The sequence below is a fragment of the Bos grunniens genome, chromosome 28 (assembly GCF_055505025.1).
Source record: "Bos grunniens cultivar Pamir isolate PY7600 chromosome 28, Bosgru_T2T1.0, whole genome shotgun sequence".
NCBI lineage: Eukaryota > Metazoa > Chordata > Mammalia > Artiodactyla > Bovidae > Bos > Bos grunniens.
In genome coordinates, this window is record NC_141192.1 from 13,382,862 (window position 1) to 13,399,795 (window position 16,934).

Sequence of the window (16,934 nt, forward strand, 5' to 3'; positions counted from 1 at the left end):
AACACAATAATAGTGCAAGACTTTAATACTCCACTCACACCTATGGATAGATCAACTAAACAGAAAATTAGCAAGGAAACACAAACTTTAAATGATACAATGAGCCAGTTAGAGGTAATTGATATCTATAGGACATTTCACCCCAAAACAATGAATTTCACCTTTTTTTTCAAGTGCACATGGAACCTTCTCCAGGATAGATCACATCCTGGGCCATAAATCTAGCCTTGGTAAATTCAAAAAAATTGAAATCATTCCAAACATCTTTTCTGATCACCATGTGGTAAAATTAGATGTCAACTACAGGGGAAAAAAACTATTAAAAATACAAACATATGGAAGCTAAACAACACACTTCTGAATAACCAACAAATCACAAAAGAAATCAAAATATGCATAGAAACAAATGAAAATGAAAACACAACAACCCAAAACCTGTGGGATTCAGTAAAAGCGGTGCTAAGGGGAAGGTTCATAACAATACAAGCTTACCTCAGGAAACAAGGGAAAAATCAAATAAATAACCTAACTCTATACCTAAAGCAACTAGAAAAAGAAGAAATGAAGAACCCCAGTGTTAGTAGTAGGTCTTGTTTAAATTTTGCAAACACGTTGATAATTTTATGGTGGTATATTTAATTGACCTGTTTTATTTTAGATTGCAAGTCCTGACCAAGCTTCTATGGGTTGTAATTCCAATATGAGTTGAGTTTTCAAAACATTGGCAGGGCTATTTGGATGTGTCCCACATCGATCTCAAGCTGGGTGATAGTTTATGCTTTGGTTTTCAAAATCTATATATACTATGTACGGTCAGTTTCTTCCTTGCACAGCTCAGGGTGAGCCCAGGAGTTCATAACTAATTGTAAGGAGCTACTTTAAGTTCTCTTTCTCTGTGATCTCCAGGGGAATTTGAGCTTCCATGGGGTCTTCTTTTCTATCCTCTGACCAGAAAGCTGGGGCTCCTCACCTGGACAAACCAGTGGGAGAACAAAGAGAGACTCTCTTGGGACCTCAGATCCTCAGGCCAGAAAAGTTTTTCCTACCTCCTCTTATCTGGTGGGCTGCCATCTATGGGGTCGCACAGAGTCGGACATGACTGAAGCGACTTAGCAGCAACAGCAGCCTATCTCCCATTGCCACTACTGCTACTGCCACCACTGGGTGCTTAGGGGTTGGGGTCCAAGAGAAGAGAAGAAAAGAAAAAATACCCTAAGCCATGATTTTCCCCACTCTTCCTCTGAGTATTAAGAGCTCTTTCTACTGGTCTTGAGTCAGAGCAAGAGCTTCTCTTGGAGCTTTCTCTTTTCACATTCTTGTCTTCATTTACAGATTTTGGTTTTCCTTGAAGTCAGGCTAGAGGATACCAGAGCAAAAACAAACTCTGCTGATTGCTTCCAATTCTGGTCATTTCTCCTTACCTGCTTACTGTTTATGTCTCAGAGTCTTCAAGTATCAGCTCTATGCATTTTTTCCAGGTCTAATAGATGCATTCAATGAAAGACACATGATGGAATGTCCTTATTCTATTTTATTCAGAGCCAGAAACCCAGATATCACTTTAGAAATGATACTCTATGTTTGTCCTTTGTAGCTGGACCAGGGGGAATACTGCCTCTAAGGCAGTGTCATCATTATCATCATCATGTCCTTTTAGCATATTCAGCAGTCACTGTCTTTAGGGGTGAGTTTGAGGTAATCAGCCTTTTTCATCAGTGACTATGAATAACATAACCTGGCAGGCTGCTTTACAATGGAATCCTATGCATTTCCTGGTAGAACAATAGGAGGTAGCTCTTTCCACTTCAGACTCATTTGGCTGATTTAGAGAAACTTTGGGACACCTGTAAAATGACGCTGAGATCATTTTAGGCATCCATCTGCCATCTTGAAAAACAGCATGCAATAAAACCTTTCAACTGGGTATAATTTTTGTAGTTTTTATCATTAGCTGTCACACACATCCCATGGTAGCAAGAATCATGCAGGCCCACTGATTAGAGTTTCAGGTACAAAGAAATATGGGGGTCCTGCCTCAACACTGTGCTTTGTGTACGCTAGGGGTTTGGAAGTAGACCAGGAAGTGAATGGAATTAACTGATGTTATATAAGTGAGAGATATCACTTCCTCCCTTTTCCTTTTCCTGTTGGCAGGGAGAGTATCTCTGTCTACCAGGAAGTAGCAGACAGCTCTATGCCCATTGACCTTGGTGTGCAGAAGCTCTTTGCTATGATCAGTCTGCCAAGAAAAGTCTGTTTTTCTTGGAGAAGTCCATATTTTTGGCATTTCTTTTACAGACAGTGGATTTAATCAGTTTCTTTTTCCCCCCCTAGACTGTGACAATGAGGCTTCCCAAGTGGTGTTAGTGGCAAAGAACCCGCATGCCAATGCAGGAAATGTAAGAGACACGGGTTCAATCCCTGGGTCAGGAAGATCCTCTGGAAAAGGACATGGCAACCCACTCCAGTTTTCTTGCCTGGAGAAATCCCATGGATAGAGGAGCCTGGTGGGCTACAGTCTAAAGGGTTGCAAAGAGTCAGACACAACTGAAGTGGCATAGCATAGCATTGACTGTGACAAAATAAATATCATTTCATAAGGACTTTCTATTGGTTTCTTGTTGGTGATGAGAAGTCTTTTTATTTTGATGGTTGGGTATATTTTTCTTCTCCTTAAATTTAGTGAGGAAAGTACCAGAGAAAGAGGAATATTTGGTGCCTCTTTCAGAATTTGAATAAAGTATTAGACTTGATCATCCACAAATCTTGGGTGGTGTCTCCCTGTCCAAGTAGATCCATGGAACATGCTATTATTCAAATGTGCCCCCACATCCTCACCCTTCCTGCTCTCCCTCACTCACGGAATGTGAATGAAATTGTGAAGCTGTGTGGTGGGCAGAGGCCTAGGTTAGAGGGAGTGGTTGTAAGGCTCTGATTTAGAACATGATTTGTTGTAAGACCTTGCACTACTTGATTAAGCTTTCTGGGCTTCATACTACCCACTGTAAGAAGTGGAAGAGCTTAGCAGACTGTTGAAAAATTACCAATATATGATGGCACTCACCCTTTTTATCCTTCTTAAGGTGGTATGGTTTAGGTTTGCAATGAGACCTCATACTGGATTAGGATTGGGCTACTGATGGGAGAACACAGAGGGGTGAACTTTATCTAAAACTAACCCCTAGGGTGGTGTCAAGGCAGCCTACCCTAGATTACTTATGATTTGCCTGAATACATTTTCTAGGAGTGCAGCATTATTCATTAGCCTAAGTGACACTGGGTCCTTTAAATCCCTCAATTCTCTGCCAAAACCCCACCCCTACCCCAAAGCTAGAAGCTTTTATCTACATATACAGGTGAAACCTGTGTGTGCCTGGCTTTTCCCAGGTGTCTCAGTGAATGGAGGTTTGCTGACTGGTCTTTCCCATATGTAATGAGATTCCAACTAGCAAGAGCAGCCCTGCCCAGGACAGAGCCCTGCAGCAGCAGTTTCTGGAAGAACAGCTGTATGCTGGGCTGTGTCACCTATGGAGAAATCTGAGAGTGCAGCAACTTCCTGGGTCCTGCCTGGAGTATTGATATATACTATAGACAGCATATTAAAAAGCAGAGACATTACTTTGCCAACAAAGGTCCATCTAGTCAAAGCTATGGTTTTTCCAGTAGTCATGTATGGATGTGAGAGTTGGACTATAAAGAAAGCTGAACACTGAAGAATTGATGCTTTTGAACTGTGGTGTTGGAGAAGACTCTTGAGAGTCCCTTGGACTGCAAGGAGATCCAACCAGTCCATCGTAACGAAATCAGTCCTGAATGTTCATTGGAAGGACTGATGTTGAAGATGAAGCTCCAATACTTTGGCCACCTGATGCAAAGAGCTGACTCATTTGAAAAGACCCTGATGCTGGGAAAGATTGAAGGCAGGCGGAGAAGGGGATGACAGAGGATGAGATGATTGGATGGCATCACGGACTCAATGGACATGAGTTTGAATAAACTGTGGGAGTTGATGATGGACAGGGAGGCCTGGCGGGCTGCAGTCCATGGGGTCACAAAGAGTCGGACATGACTGAGAAATTGAACTGAACTGATGGACTTGAACTTGCTCATGGGACCAATGAGCATAGGGACAGAGAGACCTGTCCCTGACCAAAAAGGATCGTCACAAGTCGTCTTTTTCTTCTCATCTTATACCAACTGGAGGACATCATCCTGGAAATTTTCTGGGAATACTGAACTATAACAAGAGTAGAATCTAGTGAGTCTCTACTTAGAGGGATGTGGGCAGAAGTCAAGCCCAGAAACCAGAAGTAGCTAATCCAGTCAACGTATCAGGGTCTTTTTGTCTCAGGGGTCCTTTCAGGAGACCAGACTGGGTCTTTCTATATCAGATTACATATGACCTTTCTGATCACATATGACCTTCCTCCCATTTGGGGAGACATCAGTTCTTCCAAATGCCTAATGTCTCCCTTATCATCCTATCTGTTCAGAGTGAACTTGGGAAGGGGAGGAGGCAGGAGGACCTCCAGGGAACACTGCTATCTTTAGGGGATATACTCAAGCTAGTTAGTTTTTCTCCTCAATCCAGAGGATCATTGGATCATTAGTGATGTCCCAGGTTTTTCTACCAGCAGCTAAGCCATGAATCGGTGGCCCTGCATCTAACTAGCTATGTACCTTTGTGTGAGTGATAGAGATGTCCTCATAATCACCATCACCGGCATCGTCGCCATCATCATCAGTAGCATCAGCATCGTCACGATCACCAACATCATTACCGTCGCAAACATTCATTATTTATAATGCTAGAACATTTACAGAACATCTACAGAGTACATGCCCAATAAGTGCCATCTTTTAATATGATTAAACCACCAGAGTACCTATCACATCACAGAGAACCACTCAGCAAACATTAGCTATTTGTCAGGTACTATGCAGGTCAGGAAGCAACAGTTAGAACTGGACACGGAACAACAGACTGGTTCCAAATAGGAAAAGGAGTACATCAAGGTTGTATATTGTCACCCTGCTTATTTAACTTATATGCAGACTACATCATGAGAAACGCTGGACTGGAAGACATACAAGCTGGAATCAAGATTGCCGGGAAAAATATCAATGACCTCAGATATGCAGATGACACCACCCTTATGGCAGAAAGTGAAGAAGAACTAAAAGGCCTCTTGATGAATGTGAAAGTGGAGAGTGAAAAGTTGGCTTAAAGCTCAACATTCAGAAAACGAAGATCATGGCATCCAGTCCCATCACTTCATGGGAAATAGATGGGGAAACAGTGGAAACAGTGTCAGACTTTATTTTGGGGGGCTCCAAAATCACTGCAGATGGTGACTGCAGCCATGAAATTAAAAGACACTTACTCTTGGAAGGAAAGTTATGACCAACCTAGATAGCATATACAAGCTCAGAGACGTTACTTTGCCAACAAAGGTCCATCTAGTCAAGGCTATGGTTTTTCCTGTGGTCATGTATGGATGTGAGAGTTAGACTGTGAAGAAGGCTGAGCGCCAAAGAATTGATGCTTTTGAACTGTGGTGTTGGAGAAGACTCTTGAGAGTCCCTTGGACTGCAAGGAGATCCAACCAGTCCATTTTGAAGGAGATCAGCCCTGGGATTTCTTTGGAAGGAATGATGCTGAAGCTGAAACTCCAGTACTTTGGCCACCTCATGCGAAGAGCTGACTCATTGGAAAAGACTCTGATGCTGGGAGGGATTGGGGGCAGGAGGAGAAGGGGATGACAGAGGATGAGATGGCTGGATGGCATCACTGACTCGATGGACGTGAGTCTGAGTGAACTCTGGGAGTTGGTGAGGGACAGGGAGGCCTGGTGTGCTGAGATTCATGGGGTCACAAAGAGTCGGACATGACTGAGAGACTGAACTGGAACTGGACGTTAGTGCTTTACAGGGATCACTTCATTCCATCTATCTTCCTAAGAAGTAGGTACTGTTGTTGTTCTTATTTTTCAGGTGAGGGGATTGAGGCTTGGAGAGGTTATACAGTTTGGCCTGGGGCATTCAGGGAGATGGGATTTGAACTCAGAGGCTGCATGTACTTTGTTACTTCCTGCCTTGCTACTGCACTCGGGATCAGGGCTCCTCTTAAAAAGAAACTGCTAAGCCCAGCTAACCACCTAAGCAATTTTATAAGCTGTCCACTTTCAATCTCTGAACCAAATGTCTTTTTGATGAGGCCCAAAATTCACTCTAGGAAGCCACAGAGGGGAATTTCTGAAGTCATTTTAACTTCCTGTGAAAATATTCTCTAGCTGGCAAGAGATTTTCTAGGTAACAATGAATACACAGTAAAGCGGGTGCCTCTGCCCTGGATACCTGGCTCACAAATAACCCATTTGGCTTCCCAATCACCCTGATACCTAAAACTAGCAGAATTTATGCTCGTGGCTTGAATGGCTCTGTTCAGCCAGAAAGCCAAAGTTTATGGCTGAAACCCTTTGCTCTGAAATGAAATCTAGTCTCTTTGGCCCGACTTTATTAGGCTGTATTGTACAGCGATAGGAGACATAAGTATCCAGAATCTGCTGTCACTAAAACAGGACTGAGTTGGCAAGCATTTTTATCCTCACACTCAACACTTTGTCCTACAGTGGAAAAGTTAAATAAAAATTAGGGATACAAATTAGAGCCATTTTCTGAAAGTTTCATTTTAATTGAATTAAATATAGCCATGTCATTGTTCCCTCTTTACACAGCCCACATTGAAATGGAGACTAAGCTATCATTGGGGTCCCTGAATCAATGGAGAGAGACTAAGTAGATAAATCTGGATGCCTGAAATATTTTTTAGACTAATGACCACAGCAACCAAAACACTGGGATACCCATCTTGTGTTTAATTATCCACAAGCTTTCACTGTAACTGGCTCCAGTATTTAGTGATACTTGTAGAAAGCATCCTTTTTCATCTCTTACTCAAATCTGCTAAGCCATGATTGAGTCCCTGGTCCTCAAAGCCATGATGGAGAATACTTGTTCCCTGTTCTTCACTCTCTTTGGGAGTACCTCTGCTACTCTAAGTGTGATCCATCTTTGGGGAGTATTGATGTTATCTGTGAGCTTGTTATACATGCAGAATCTTAGACCTTATTCTAGGACTACAGACAACACATTTTCATCAGAGTCTGGGAAGCACTGGACTCGCAGCTTTAAATGTTTCCACTGGTAAGAAATTATCGTGTATTAACGTCAGTGAATTCAGTGAGATTCTCCCCAAACTGTCTAAAATATTGAAGATTTTCTAAAAGCATAGGTAATTCTCCAGTGATTTGTCTCATCAGAAGCAACCTTATGATTCCTGTGCTGATTCAAGTGCTTCTCTAACTCCTTTCTTTTCTCCCAGTTCTTAATTAATTAATTAGTTAATTAATAGCCAACAGTTGTTTTTGGCCTCAGTTTTAGGAGCAATGGAATTGCCAAGTACAGCCTTTGCTGGACTCTATTTCCTGCTGAATTGTTGTTTGATCCTACATTGAAATTCAGAGAGTAAAATAAGAAGACTGAGGGCTGGGTCACATGGGAAAGAGAGCATAGTCATGGACAGAGCAAAGGGGGCTCCTTTTTGCAGGCAGGGTGGTGGGACTGTAGCTAGTAAGAACGAGAACTTCTATTAGATTGCTGGCAAATACACCAGTTCCTGAGAGTCCCTCCTTTCATATTCAAGTCTCTAAGGTATTGGATCTAAAATTTAGAAAATCATAAACCACTTACTAAGTAGCCCAAGATGTTCTGTGTTGACAAAATTTCCCCCCAAAAATGTATTGCTCAGCAAGTTCTGGGAAGTTTAAAAATCACCTAATTATACACATTCCCTATGAGATACCAAGAATGTAGAATTTTTCAGCATTCAGAAGCACAAATTGATTTCTTTTATGGTTACACCTAATGTTGTGAAGTTATCAGTACTGAGTTGTGATTGGATGCCTAGAAAAATTAGACTTCTTTGTCTCTCTTTCTCCAGTTTTGTCTTGCTCAGTTCAATTAGACAAATATTAATTAAGCACTTCTTTTAAGCACCTGATAGGGTAGTATGCTGCTTGTTCTAGAGGATACAAAGTTGAATGCATTAGCGAGGAGCTTGTGTTTCAAATTCCACTTTATTATAGTTCTTGTCAGTCATTAGAAGTCTCAGATGCTGTGATGGTAGCTAACTATAGCTAATGTGTACTGAGTGCTTCCTGCAAGCCAGGGAGTGTTCTAAGCATTCTTTATCCATCAACTTATTCAGCCCTCCCAAGCTCCCCAGAGGTGGGCATGATTGTGTTCCGAATAAGGCAGGACAGAGCACATCAAATTGGGGAACCCAGGGAAGACCACACAGATGAGGTGGCATATGATGGGAATTTCACAGTAAGAGTTGGGTTCTGACAGTAGAATCAGGGAAGCAAAATGGTGGGGAGATGAGGGAGAGAGAATGTTAAGAACAGCATCCTGGTCTCCACCAGTTCCTCCTTGAAATAAGGGATTCCATAACTAAGTATCACGTTTCCTGCTATGGAGATTTAAAACTCATAGTAACATGTGAAGTACTCTGCATTGCACTAAGAAAAGTCCAAGTTTGGCTTTGTGAAATCCACTGCTTCCCAAATGTATTTCATCATCCATTCAACAAATATTGAGCTACTGCTGTGATCCATTCACTGTTCCAGGCATTGCAGACTTAGATGAATTTTTCTGCCTTTAAAAAAACCTACATTTTAATGGGGACTAACAGGACTCCTTGTTCACTCTCTTGTGTTCAAGGCGACACTTGTTAACAAGTTCTGTTGAGTTTACTTTGGGAAATCTTGGTTGGGAATAATCCTGCTTTACTGGAATTTGGGGGAAATTGTGAGAAGTAAGGTTTGTAAGATAGAGTGGGACCAGTGTAACTGCAAATGCAGTCTGTGGATGGGTGCTGTGAACTGTTTGCCTCTACAAAGAGTCAAGTACAGGAAATGAGAGGAAGTGCTTAGGAACTTCTAAGTTCCTAAATCTTTGACAAATTCATTTTATATTAGTTGAATCTAATGATAAAAGTTTTGGACTTGTACTTTGCATCTCTTGTCTATTCTTTTTTTTAAGGAATTCATTTCTGTTAGATTTTTGCAGAAGTTTGAGTCTGCCAAACAGTGAATATTAGAAATACAAACAAAACCCAGTCTCTTACCCCAAATGGGTTGAGAGGCTGTTCTGGAAAACCCTGCCTGCCAGGGGCTGCATTACTCCCCTGAGGATTGCTCGGCAGGTGTCTGCTTGAGAACACTCACTTGCTGCTTGCACTACCCAGATGAGAATTATTTTTAGTAGTATTTTAAGAGCCTTCTTGTTTGAAGTACAAATGAGAATGTTCTTAACTAATATCAAGATTGCAAAACCAAGTTCTATTTGGACAGATAGTGAATAGGCCCATCTTTAAAAAGGTCTGACATCACTTAAGCATAAATACCTTTCTGCATTGAAGAGGAAAAGAAGGAAAGGGTAGACAAACCTATATATTGAAAAAATTACCAGTTTTCTGCCACATAGGTGATACTTTCTGAAATTATAAGTAGTAATTCTTTTTAAAAGTTCTCATATCTCTCTTTCTGCTAACCCATCCTTTAACTGCAGTTCCTCTGGCATTCTTTGTTCTGTGTTTTCAGAAATAATCTGAACTGGAGTAACATGGGAGGTGGGGTGGAGGTGGGAAATGCCCTGTATTCTGTGGTCTGTTAACCTCTCTCTGCACACTTCACGTGGACTGATTTTTTTTTTTTTTTCATAATGCCTGATGGAAGAAATCTCACTTGATAGTCTGCAGCCCACTAGTCTGGGAATAAGAGATTTGGCTCAAGTCCACCCCAAAATTTATCTTTGGAGTTGTTTATTTATTCGTTCAGTGCTGAAGCAACCAATTATCTGGCATTCCATCAAATCCCAAATAATGTATTTTAATTGACATTATCCCAAAGCCTTTGGACAATCTGAGATCCTTTGGTCCTATCCTCTCATTCTGGAAAATGCAATCTGAAATAGGCCATAATGGTGGAATGCCAAATCATTATGGGGTCCCTGAAATCCAATGCCGTTCTCGGAAGGGCAGCCGGCCTGAGTCCACATCCAAGAAGTACAGCGTTGATATGCAATTTGGCGCAGAGGAGAGAGAGATTCTGAAAAGGTGCAAATCACCATTGGTTTCCCATCTCTTCTGCTTTTCTGTCATCTCAACTGTATCACACGTTTCTTCCACCCCTAGAAAGCTCTGCAGGGAGGCATTCTTTGTTCTGGCACCCAGGAGGACCTGAGCTGCTGCTGCTGCTGCTGCTAAGTTGTTTCAGTCATGTCCAACTCTGTGCGACCCCATAGACAGCAACCCACCAGGCTCCCCTGTCCCTGGGATTCTCTAGGCAAGAACACTGGAGTGGGTTGCCATTGCCTTCTCCGAGTGACCAGCCTAGAGCCCACCAATGCTGATCCCATTTTTTTTTAATTGTAATTAAAAGCTTGACACATTCTGTGGGGGTTCCCTCTTTTTTGTGGGAATAAATATGTTTTGTGGGATTAAAGATACATTGGCCAGTTCCTATCTCAGCGCTGTGTTTTAGACTGTCACATTACAAAGGACAGAGATAAAGTATAATTTATATGCACAAATATTCAGATGCAATTAATTAATTCTAATTAAAGACTTATGATTGAAAGCTGTACATCCTTTAAAGGAAGAATATTGAGAATTTGGATAGGTTTTTAAAAAATCGTAAATGTAAAAAATGCCTGCTATTACAATAGCTTTCTTCTCTCAATTTTAGGTGACGCTGGTGTGTTTGTTATGACTCACCTCTTCTTATTGCAGCTATTAACATAATGGTCATTGGTTTTTATAATTTCCTCTTAGTTCGTTATTTTTGATGTGCACAACATAACATATATTTAGATTAAAACAATGTACTTGTTTTCAATTAAATAAGGATTGAGGTATGATAGTCTTTGGAATCATTTACATGACTCTGGAGGTAGGGACAGACTTTTGCAAAATTATTTAGCTGTAATCAACATGGTTATTCAGACTCTTCACTGGAAACAGAAATCACAGTGGTCATAACATACCCCAGCTGGGAAGGTTGATTTTTCACATTCACTGGGTTGTTAGCATTAGAGAAACACAGTTTCACTCTAATCAGAGAAAGCATAAAATATAAAAGGTGTCATTACTGACCCACCATTAGTAACACATGCAGAATCTGGGATCAAGAAGGTGTTACTTCCCCCAGAGCCAAGGCTGATGTTTCCAGTTGGATGGTACCTTTGATGATGGAGCCATCAGCCCACGGATTGGTGTACAACCATTTACTTAAGGGATTGAACTAGGCTGGTTGAAAAATTAGATAATGAAGGGCAGATAAATAAGACCATGAGAAGTGTGGATGAGCGAGCCCCACGGCTCGGTTCTGTTTTCTCTCTGAAGATCTGTGAGTATTTGATGAATAAGGACCCAGAGCACATCACCTGCTCATCTTTGCTAGGTGCTCTTCTAAAGCAGCAGGAGTTTGATGTGACAGCCAAAGGAGAAATTGCTGCCTCAGGGAATGCTTCGCCTTTGACTGATCGCTGAATGGCTGGCAAAATAATTTTGGCACCTTTACCTAAGTCATTTTGCTCCCATTCCTCCATTTCTCTGCTGGAAAGTATGTATTCACATTACAGTTAAAAATATGTTGACAACACAAATGTGGAGAACAGCATGTACTATTTCAGGAAAGAAGTTGTAGGCTGGGATGGTTCCATTTTATAGAATAGAAATGATGTCCTCGTGCTCTGAGAGGAGGAACTCTCCTTTCAGCTCAACTTAAAATCAATAATACTTCTCACTGACTTCTTACAAAGTCAGGGGCTCCAGGGTTTAAGATATTGCGTGCTTCTGTTCTGGTATTTTCCTCTTAGTTAATATTTAGCAAAGCTTTTATATTTAGCAAACCCTCTAAGTCCACCAAAATCCTAGTACCATTGCTTCCTTATACATTTGCCTCTTCAGTCTCTAGCAAGAGATAATTTGGGGAGTGGTTAATAGCATGAACTCTGAATCCTGTTTATACGACTCATTGGCTTTGTGACCTTTAGTGGGTTACTTCTCTGTGCCTCTGTTTTATCCTCTGTTAAAGGGACTCATAATGACAATAACTCACTGTACTCTCTCTAGATCTCTTTGTTCACTGTCATTGAACAGTGCCAAGTTTTTACACTCAATGTATTTCACACTAATTTTTCCTTTTCTAATAATGTATCTTATTACTGCTGACAAAAGTAAAAGGAATGTGCACTTTTGCTCTGGCTCTTTTCAAAATAAGTGAAAGGTGCCATGCTTGAGACTTACAAAAGTAAACTTTGATAAGACGGGGTAATTGAAGCCCTTGCCTCGGGATGAAGATTGCTGTCCTGTTGTCTCAGTTGGTGACATGTTACAGTGTCCCTGCCTCTCCTGATGTGACTGGCCTGTTCCTGTCGTTGTTGTCACAACTTGTCATTCTTGCCCTTAAGGATTAAAAGGTGTAAGTGTTTATTATAATTACTGATTCCTCTTATGTTATAGTATCGTCTTGTAAATTAATTGTGGTCAAATACATACAACATAAAATTTACCATTTTACCATTTAAGTCATTTTCAGTGGGGTTTTCTTTTTTCTGGGAACATTTATTAGAACCTGAAAAACTTGTTATCAATAAGGAGACTGTGTTAAAGACACAGAAATCTGAAAGGGTTATGACAATGACATTAAACTCCTCAGCTTTTAGAATGTCCATTCAATGCTACTCCATCTTACACTGTAGATACCATCTGAGAATCTGCATATGTCAGTCAGTTCAGTCGCTCAGTCATGTCCAGCTCTTTGCGACCCTATGGACTGCAGCACGCCAGGCTTCCCTGTCCATCACCAACTCCCAGAGCTTACTCAAACTCATGTCCATAGGGTTGGTGATGCCATCCAACCGTCTCATCCTCTGTTGCCCCTTCTGGAGTGGGTTGCCATGCCCCCAAGGGAATGTTCCTGAACCAGGGATTGAACACAAGTCCTCCTGCGTTTCCTGCACTGCAGGCAGATTCTAGGTATATGTTGTACTAGCAAATAGAAAAGTATGCCAGTTTAAATAAAATTCAATCAGTAACTGGAACGACTCTTAAGACACAGAATATGCTCAATAAATATTTGCTGAAAGGATGAATCAATGAAAAAATGTATGCTAAGTTCAAAAAACAGTAATAGTGATACTCTACAAAGAATTTGTTTCTACTTAAATTTAAGAAGTTTAATGATGAACCTACAATAAAATTTGGTCTCAAGCATAGTTCCATTAGGCCATAGAAGCATGAAAATAGTGATCATAACCAAAAGAGCCAAATTAAAACCATATTAATTTAGGAATGGTGTCAATAATAATAATTAAGATAAAGAGTCATGTTTTCATTATTTTTAAAAATCAAGTAGAATATTTAAATTAACAGCAGAAGCAATATATTATAAAAGGAATGTCCCTGCTGAAAGAATCAGCTGAATTCTACTTCAAGAAAACTATTTTCCCATGAAACTCAACTATAAGGATTTATAACTGGTAATCCATCAGGTAGTATCCTATTTACCAATAAAAATTATAATAATATAGTGTCCCAAATATTATATATTTCAAACTATTTACTAATGCAGACTAAGCTTTCTTCAGATTAGTTAGCATTGATGACCGTTGCTTATTAAGTCAAGAATATGTTTTTGAAAAAATAAATTGAAGTCTTGTGAATGGGAGAGATTAAAAAGTTCGTGCTTAGCTAAACACATCAGAGTTAATTTTAAGTAAATCATAAAATTTAGCAATAGAAAAGGTTGAGTCCTTTCTTTGTTTTCTTTTTTTAAAAGACCCCACTTTGGGGAAGACTAATGTGTAGATGAATAACCATACCCAGCAATACTGCATAGAACATGTCTAATGTGTGGGAGTAGGTCAGAAGCAGCTCAGACTAATGGGGTTAACCCACACGATTTAATCACCCAGCCCTAGCACAAAGCAGACAAATAGCAGAGAAGCAGGGAGCAGTCAATTTATTTCTACATTATTCCTAGCTTTTGTAGTTCAGAGTGTCACCAAGTAGATAGTAGGTGTGCATTTCCTACTGTTGCCAAGTCTCTCATATCTCCCCCAGTTAACTGATTATTGACCCGTAAGCAAGATACATTTCATTCATTACCAGTGCAGGCCATTATTAAGAGTCACTTCCCTGATTGGCGGGGAAGCTCTCTTTCTTCCTCCCCCTAATCTAACCTCCAGTGGGAGTGAACTGAGGAGGTGGCAGCTTACAGATACCCAAGAACCACACAGACTGCTTGTTTTCCTGGCTTGGGAATCCAGGACATCCCCAAACTCCCAGAGGGGCTCAGTGTTCTTGTTGCTATTCACTTTATATAGTTTGAAATGGTTGACTCCATGGTAAATCCCTTCCAGAAATGCCTAGCATGAAGAGGGCTGTTGGGAAAACCAGTTGAACTTGATTAATTATGGAAAAAAGACATTTAATGAAGTTGGGATGGAGACCTTTCTGAAACTACATTTAACTTTTAGTGATATTCAAGTTAGGGTTGGAAAATTTTACTTTTTCCAAAGTAAAAATAGATACATTGTTTTGTTTTATACATAATGCTCATTGAAAAAGCCTTCAGACTACACAGAAATCTATAGATTTCCGTATTTCATAGTCATTCTATGTCTCAAAGATAACAACTGTTACTGTTTTGGTATAGAGCTTTCTGTATTTTTCTATGGCTTTACAAACATTTAGTTAATTATAGGATATTTAAAAAATAGAATCAGACTATATATGCTATTTAGTAATGTGTCTTTTAATGTAATTTTCTCTATGCAGAAATTTTCATCATAATTTTTAATTGCTTTCCTGTATCCAGTGGTATAAACCTACCATTTGTGGTTTCTAATTTTTCACAAATAGAAGTATATTCTTGTACATACGCATGTGTATACTTATATACTTTTTTTTTTTTTGCTATGAATACTTAAATTGGAATTGTGTAAAAAGAGTATTGTGTTCCAGAATCACTGCAGACAGTGACTACAGCCATGAAATTAAAAGATGCTTGCTCCTTGGAAGGAAAGCTATGACAAACCTAGACAGTGTATTAAAACGTAGAGATATCACTTTGCCAACAAAGGTCCATATAGTCAAAACTATGGTTTTTCCAGTAGTCACATATGGATATGAGAGTTGGACCATAAAGAAGGCTGAGTGCCAAAGTACTGATGCTTTTGAATTGTGGTGCTGGAGAAGATTCTTGAGAGTCCCTTGGACTGCAAGGAGATCCAACTGGTCAGTCCTAAAGGAAGTCAACCCTGAATATTCACTGGAAGGACTAATGCTGAAGCTTTAGTACTTTGGCCACCTAATGTGAAGAGCTGACTCACTGGAAAAGACCCTGATGCTGGGAAAGATTGAGGGCAGGAGGAGAAGGGGGCAACAGAGGATAAAATGGTTGGATGGCATTGCCGACTCAATGGACCTGAGTTTGAGCAAACTCCAGGAGAAAGTGAAAGACAGGAAAGCTTGGTGTGCTGCAGTTCATGCGGTCGCAAGAGTTGGACGTGACTTAGTGACTAAACAACAACAAAAAAGAGTATGCACTTTTGTAAATTTTGGTAACAATTAAAAATTGCTCTCAAAAAATTGTATCAATTGTGGTGAGTGCCCATGCCTCCACATTCTTAGAAATCATACCGGAAGATGTGGTGCTCTAGAGTGGATAGCTAGTCTATGCGTTTAGGGTCATGGAAAGCATCACGTGACCACGTGGCTGTGTTCCTGGTTGTTGAAGTGAGTCACCGTTGCCCAACCAGTGCATTCGTTTGTTTGCCAGATGGGATAACCTGCTTTCCTTTGTACAGTCTACTGTCCTACCTTAAACCCTTCTCCTATGTTCTTCTCCCTTAGATTGAGGAAGACACGTGGCAGAAATACTACTTGGAAGGAGTCTCAAATGAAATGTACACAGAATATCTCTCCAGTGCCTTCGTGGGTCTGTCCTTCCCTACTGTTTGTGAGTAAGTGACCGTTAACCATATGCTCTTTGGCTTTCACGAACATTCAATGTGTCCCTTGCAGGAAAAACATCTCACCTGTAGCCAGCACAGTGCAGCCATTGACAATTACCAATGTCCTGTGCTCAGCCTTCTGCGACGAAGGGGAAAGTTGGTTTCTGCTTTGGGGGTTTCTGCTGACTTTTCTTAGGCTTGGATCCTTCATATGCACTAAATTATGAACTGCAGTTTTTCCTGCATGTCTTGAATTATGCCCCTGTGATATAGACACTTGTATGAAGGGTGGCACAAACCCGTGCCTCTGATTTTACCAGGGTAAGCCAAGTCGTGCTAGCCCCTTGATAAAAGAAATTTTAATTTCTTTCAATCAAGTCAGATCATAAAGACATTAGAGAAGCTGCTGTTCAAAGTGCTTTCAGTATTTGCTGAGGGAATGTGGAGCCAAATGTACACAAAGAGGCTTTTAATAGTCCTGAGCAATTTAGCCCAAGATGGACATCTGCCACATTATAACAATAAAAAGCCTTAGTGTCTCCTTCTACTGGCTCAGCAGGATGGATTTGAGCAAGGGGTAGCCCTAGCCTGCATGACCCTTTAAGGTAGAACAGGTGATCATTTAAGGGCTATGATGTCGGGAGCTCCAGGTATCCCAGACCTCAAGAAGTTTTCACCAGGACAATGGCTCAGATGTTGGACAGAAGTCAAATAGATGCTTTGTCCCCATGGAAACACAGACTGGGGATGTTGCAACATGCAGCCCCATCCTTTGACACTGTAGCAAAGACTTTGGTAAACTCAGTCTCACTGATAAAAACTGTGACGAAGCAGGAAAATCTGGAAAC

General features: G+C 40.6%; 1 protein-coding gene across 19 annotated transcripts in view; it reads left to right on the plus strand.

Moving 5' to 3' along the window:
• KCNMA1 (potassium calcium-activated channel subfamily M alpha 1) overlaps nucleotides 1-16,934 on the plus strand; it is a 779,939-nt gene that overhangs the window by 573,838 nt on the left and 189,167 nt on the right. For all 19 annotated transcript variants that reach the window (XR_015156775.1, XR_015156776.1, XM_086381835.1 and 16 more), the window contains one exon: nucleotides 15,986-16,095. Coding sequence is in view for 17 of the 19 variants with exons in the window: in XM_086381835.1 (XP_086237961.1) it covers nucleotides 15,986-16,095 (110 nt within the window). In the remaining 2 variants the exon portion in view is untranslated. The remainder of the gene's footprint in view (nucleotides 1-15,985; nucleotides 16,096-16,934) is intronic.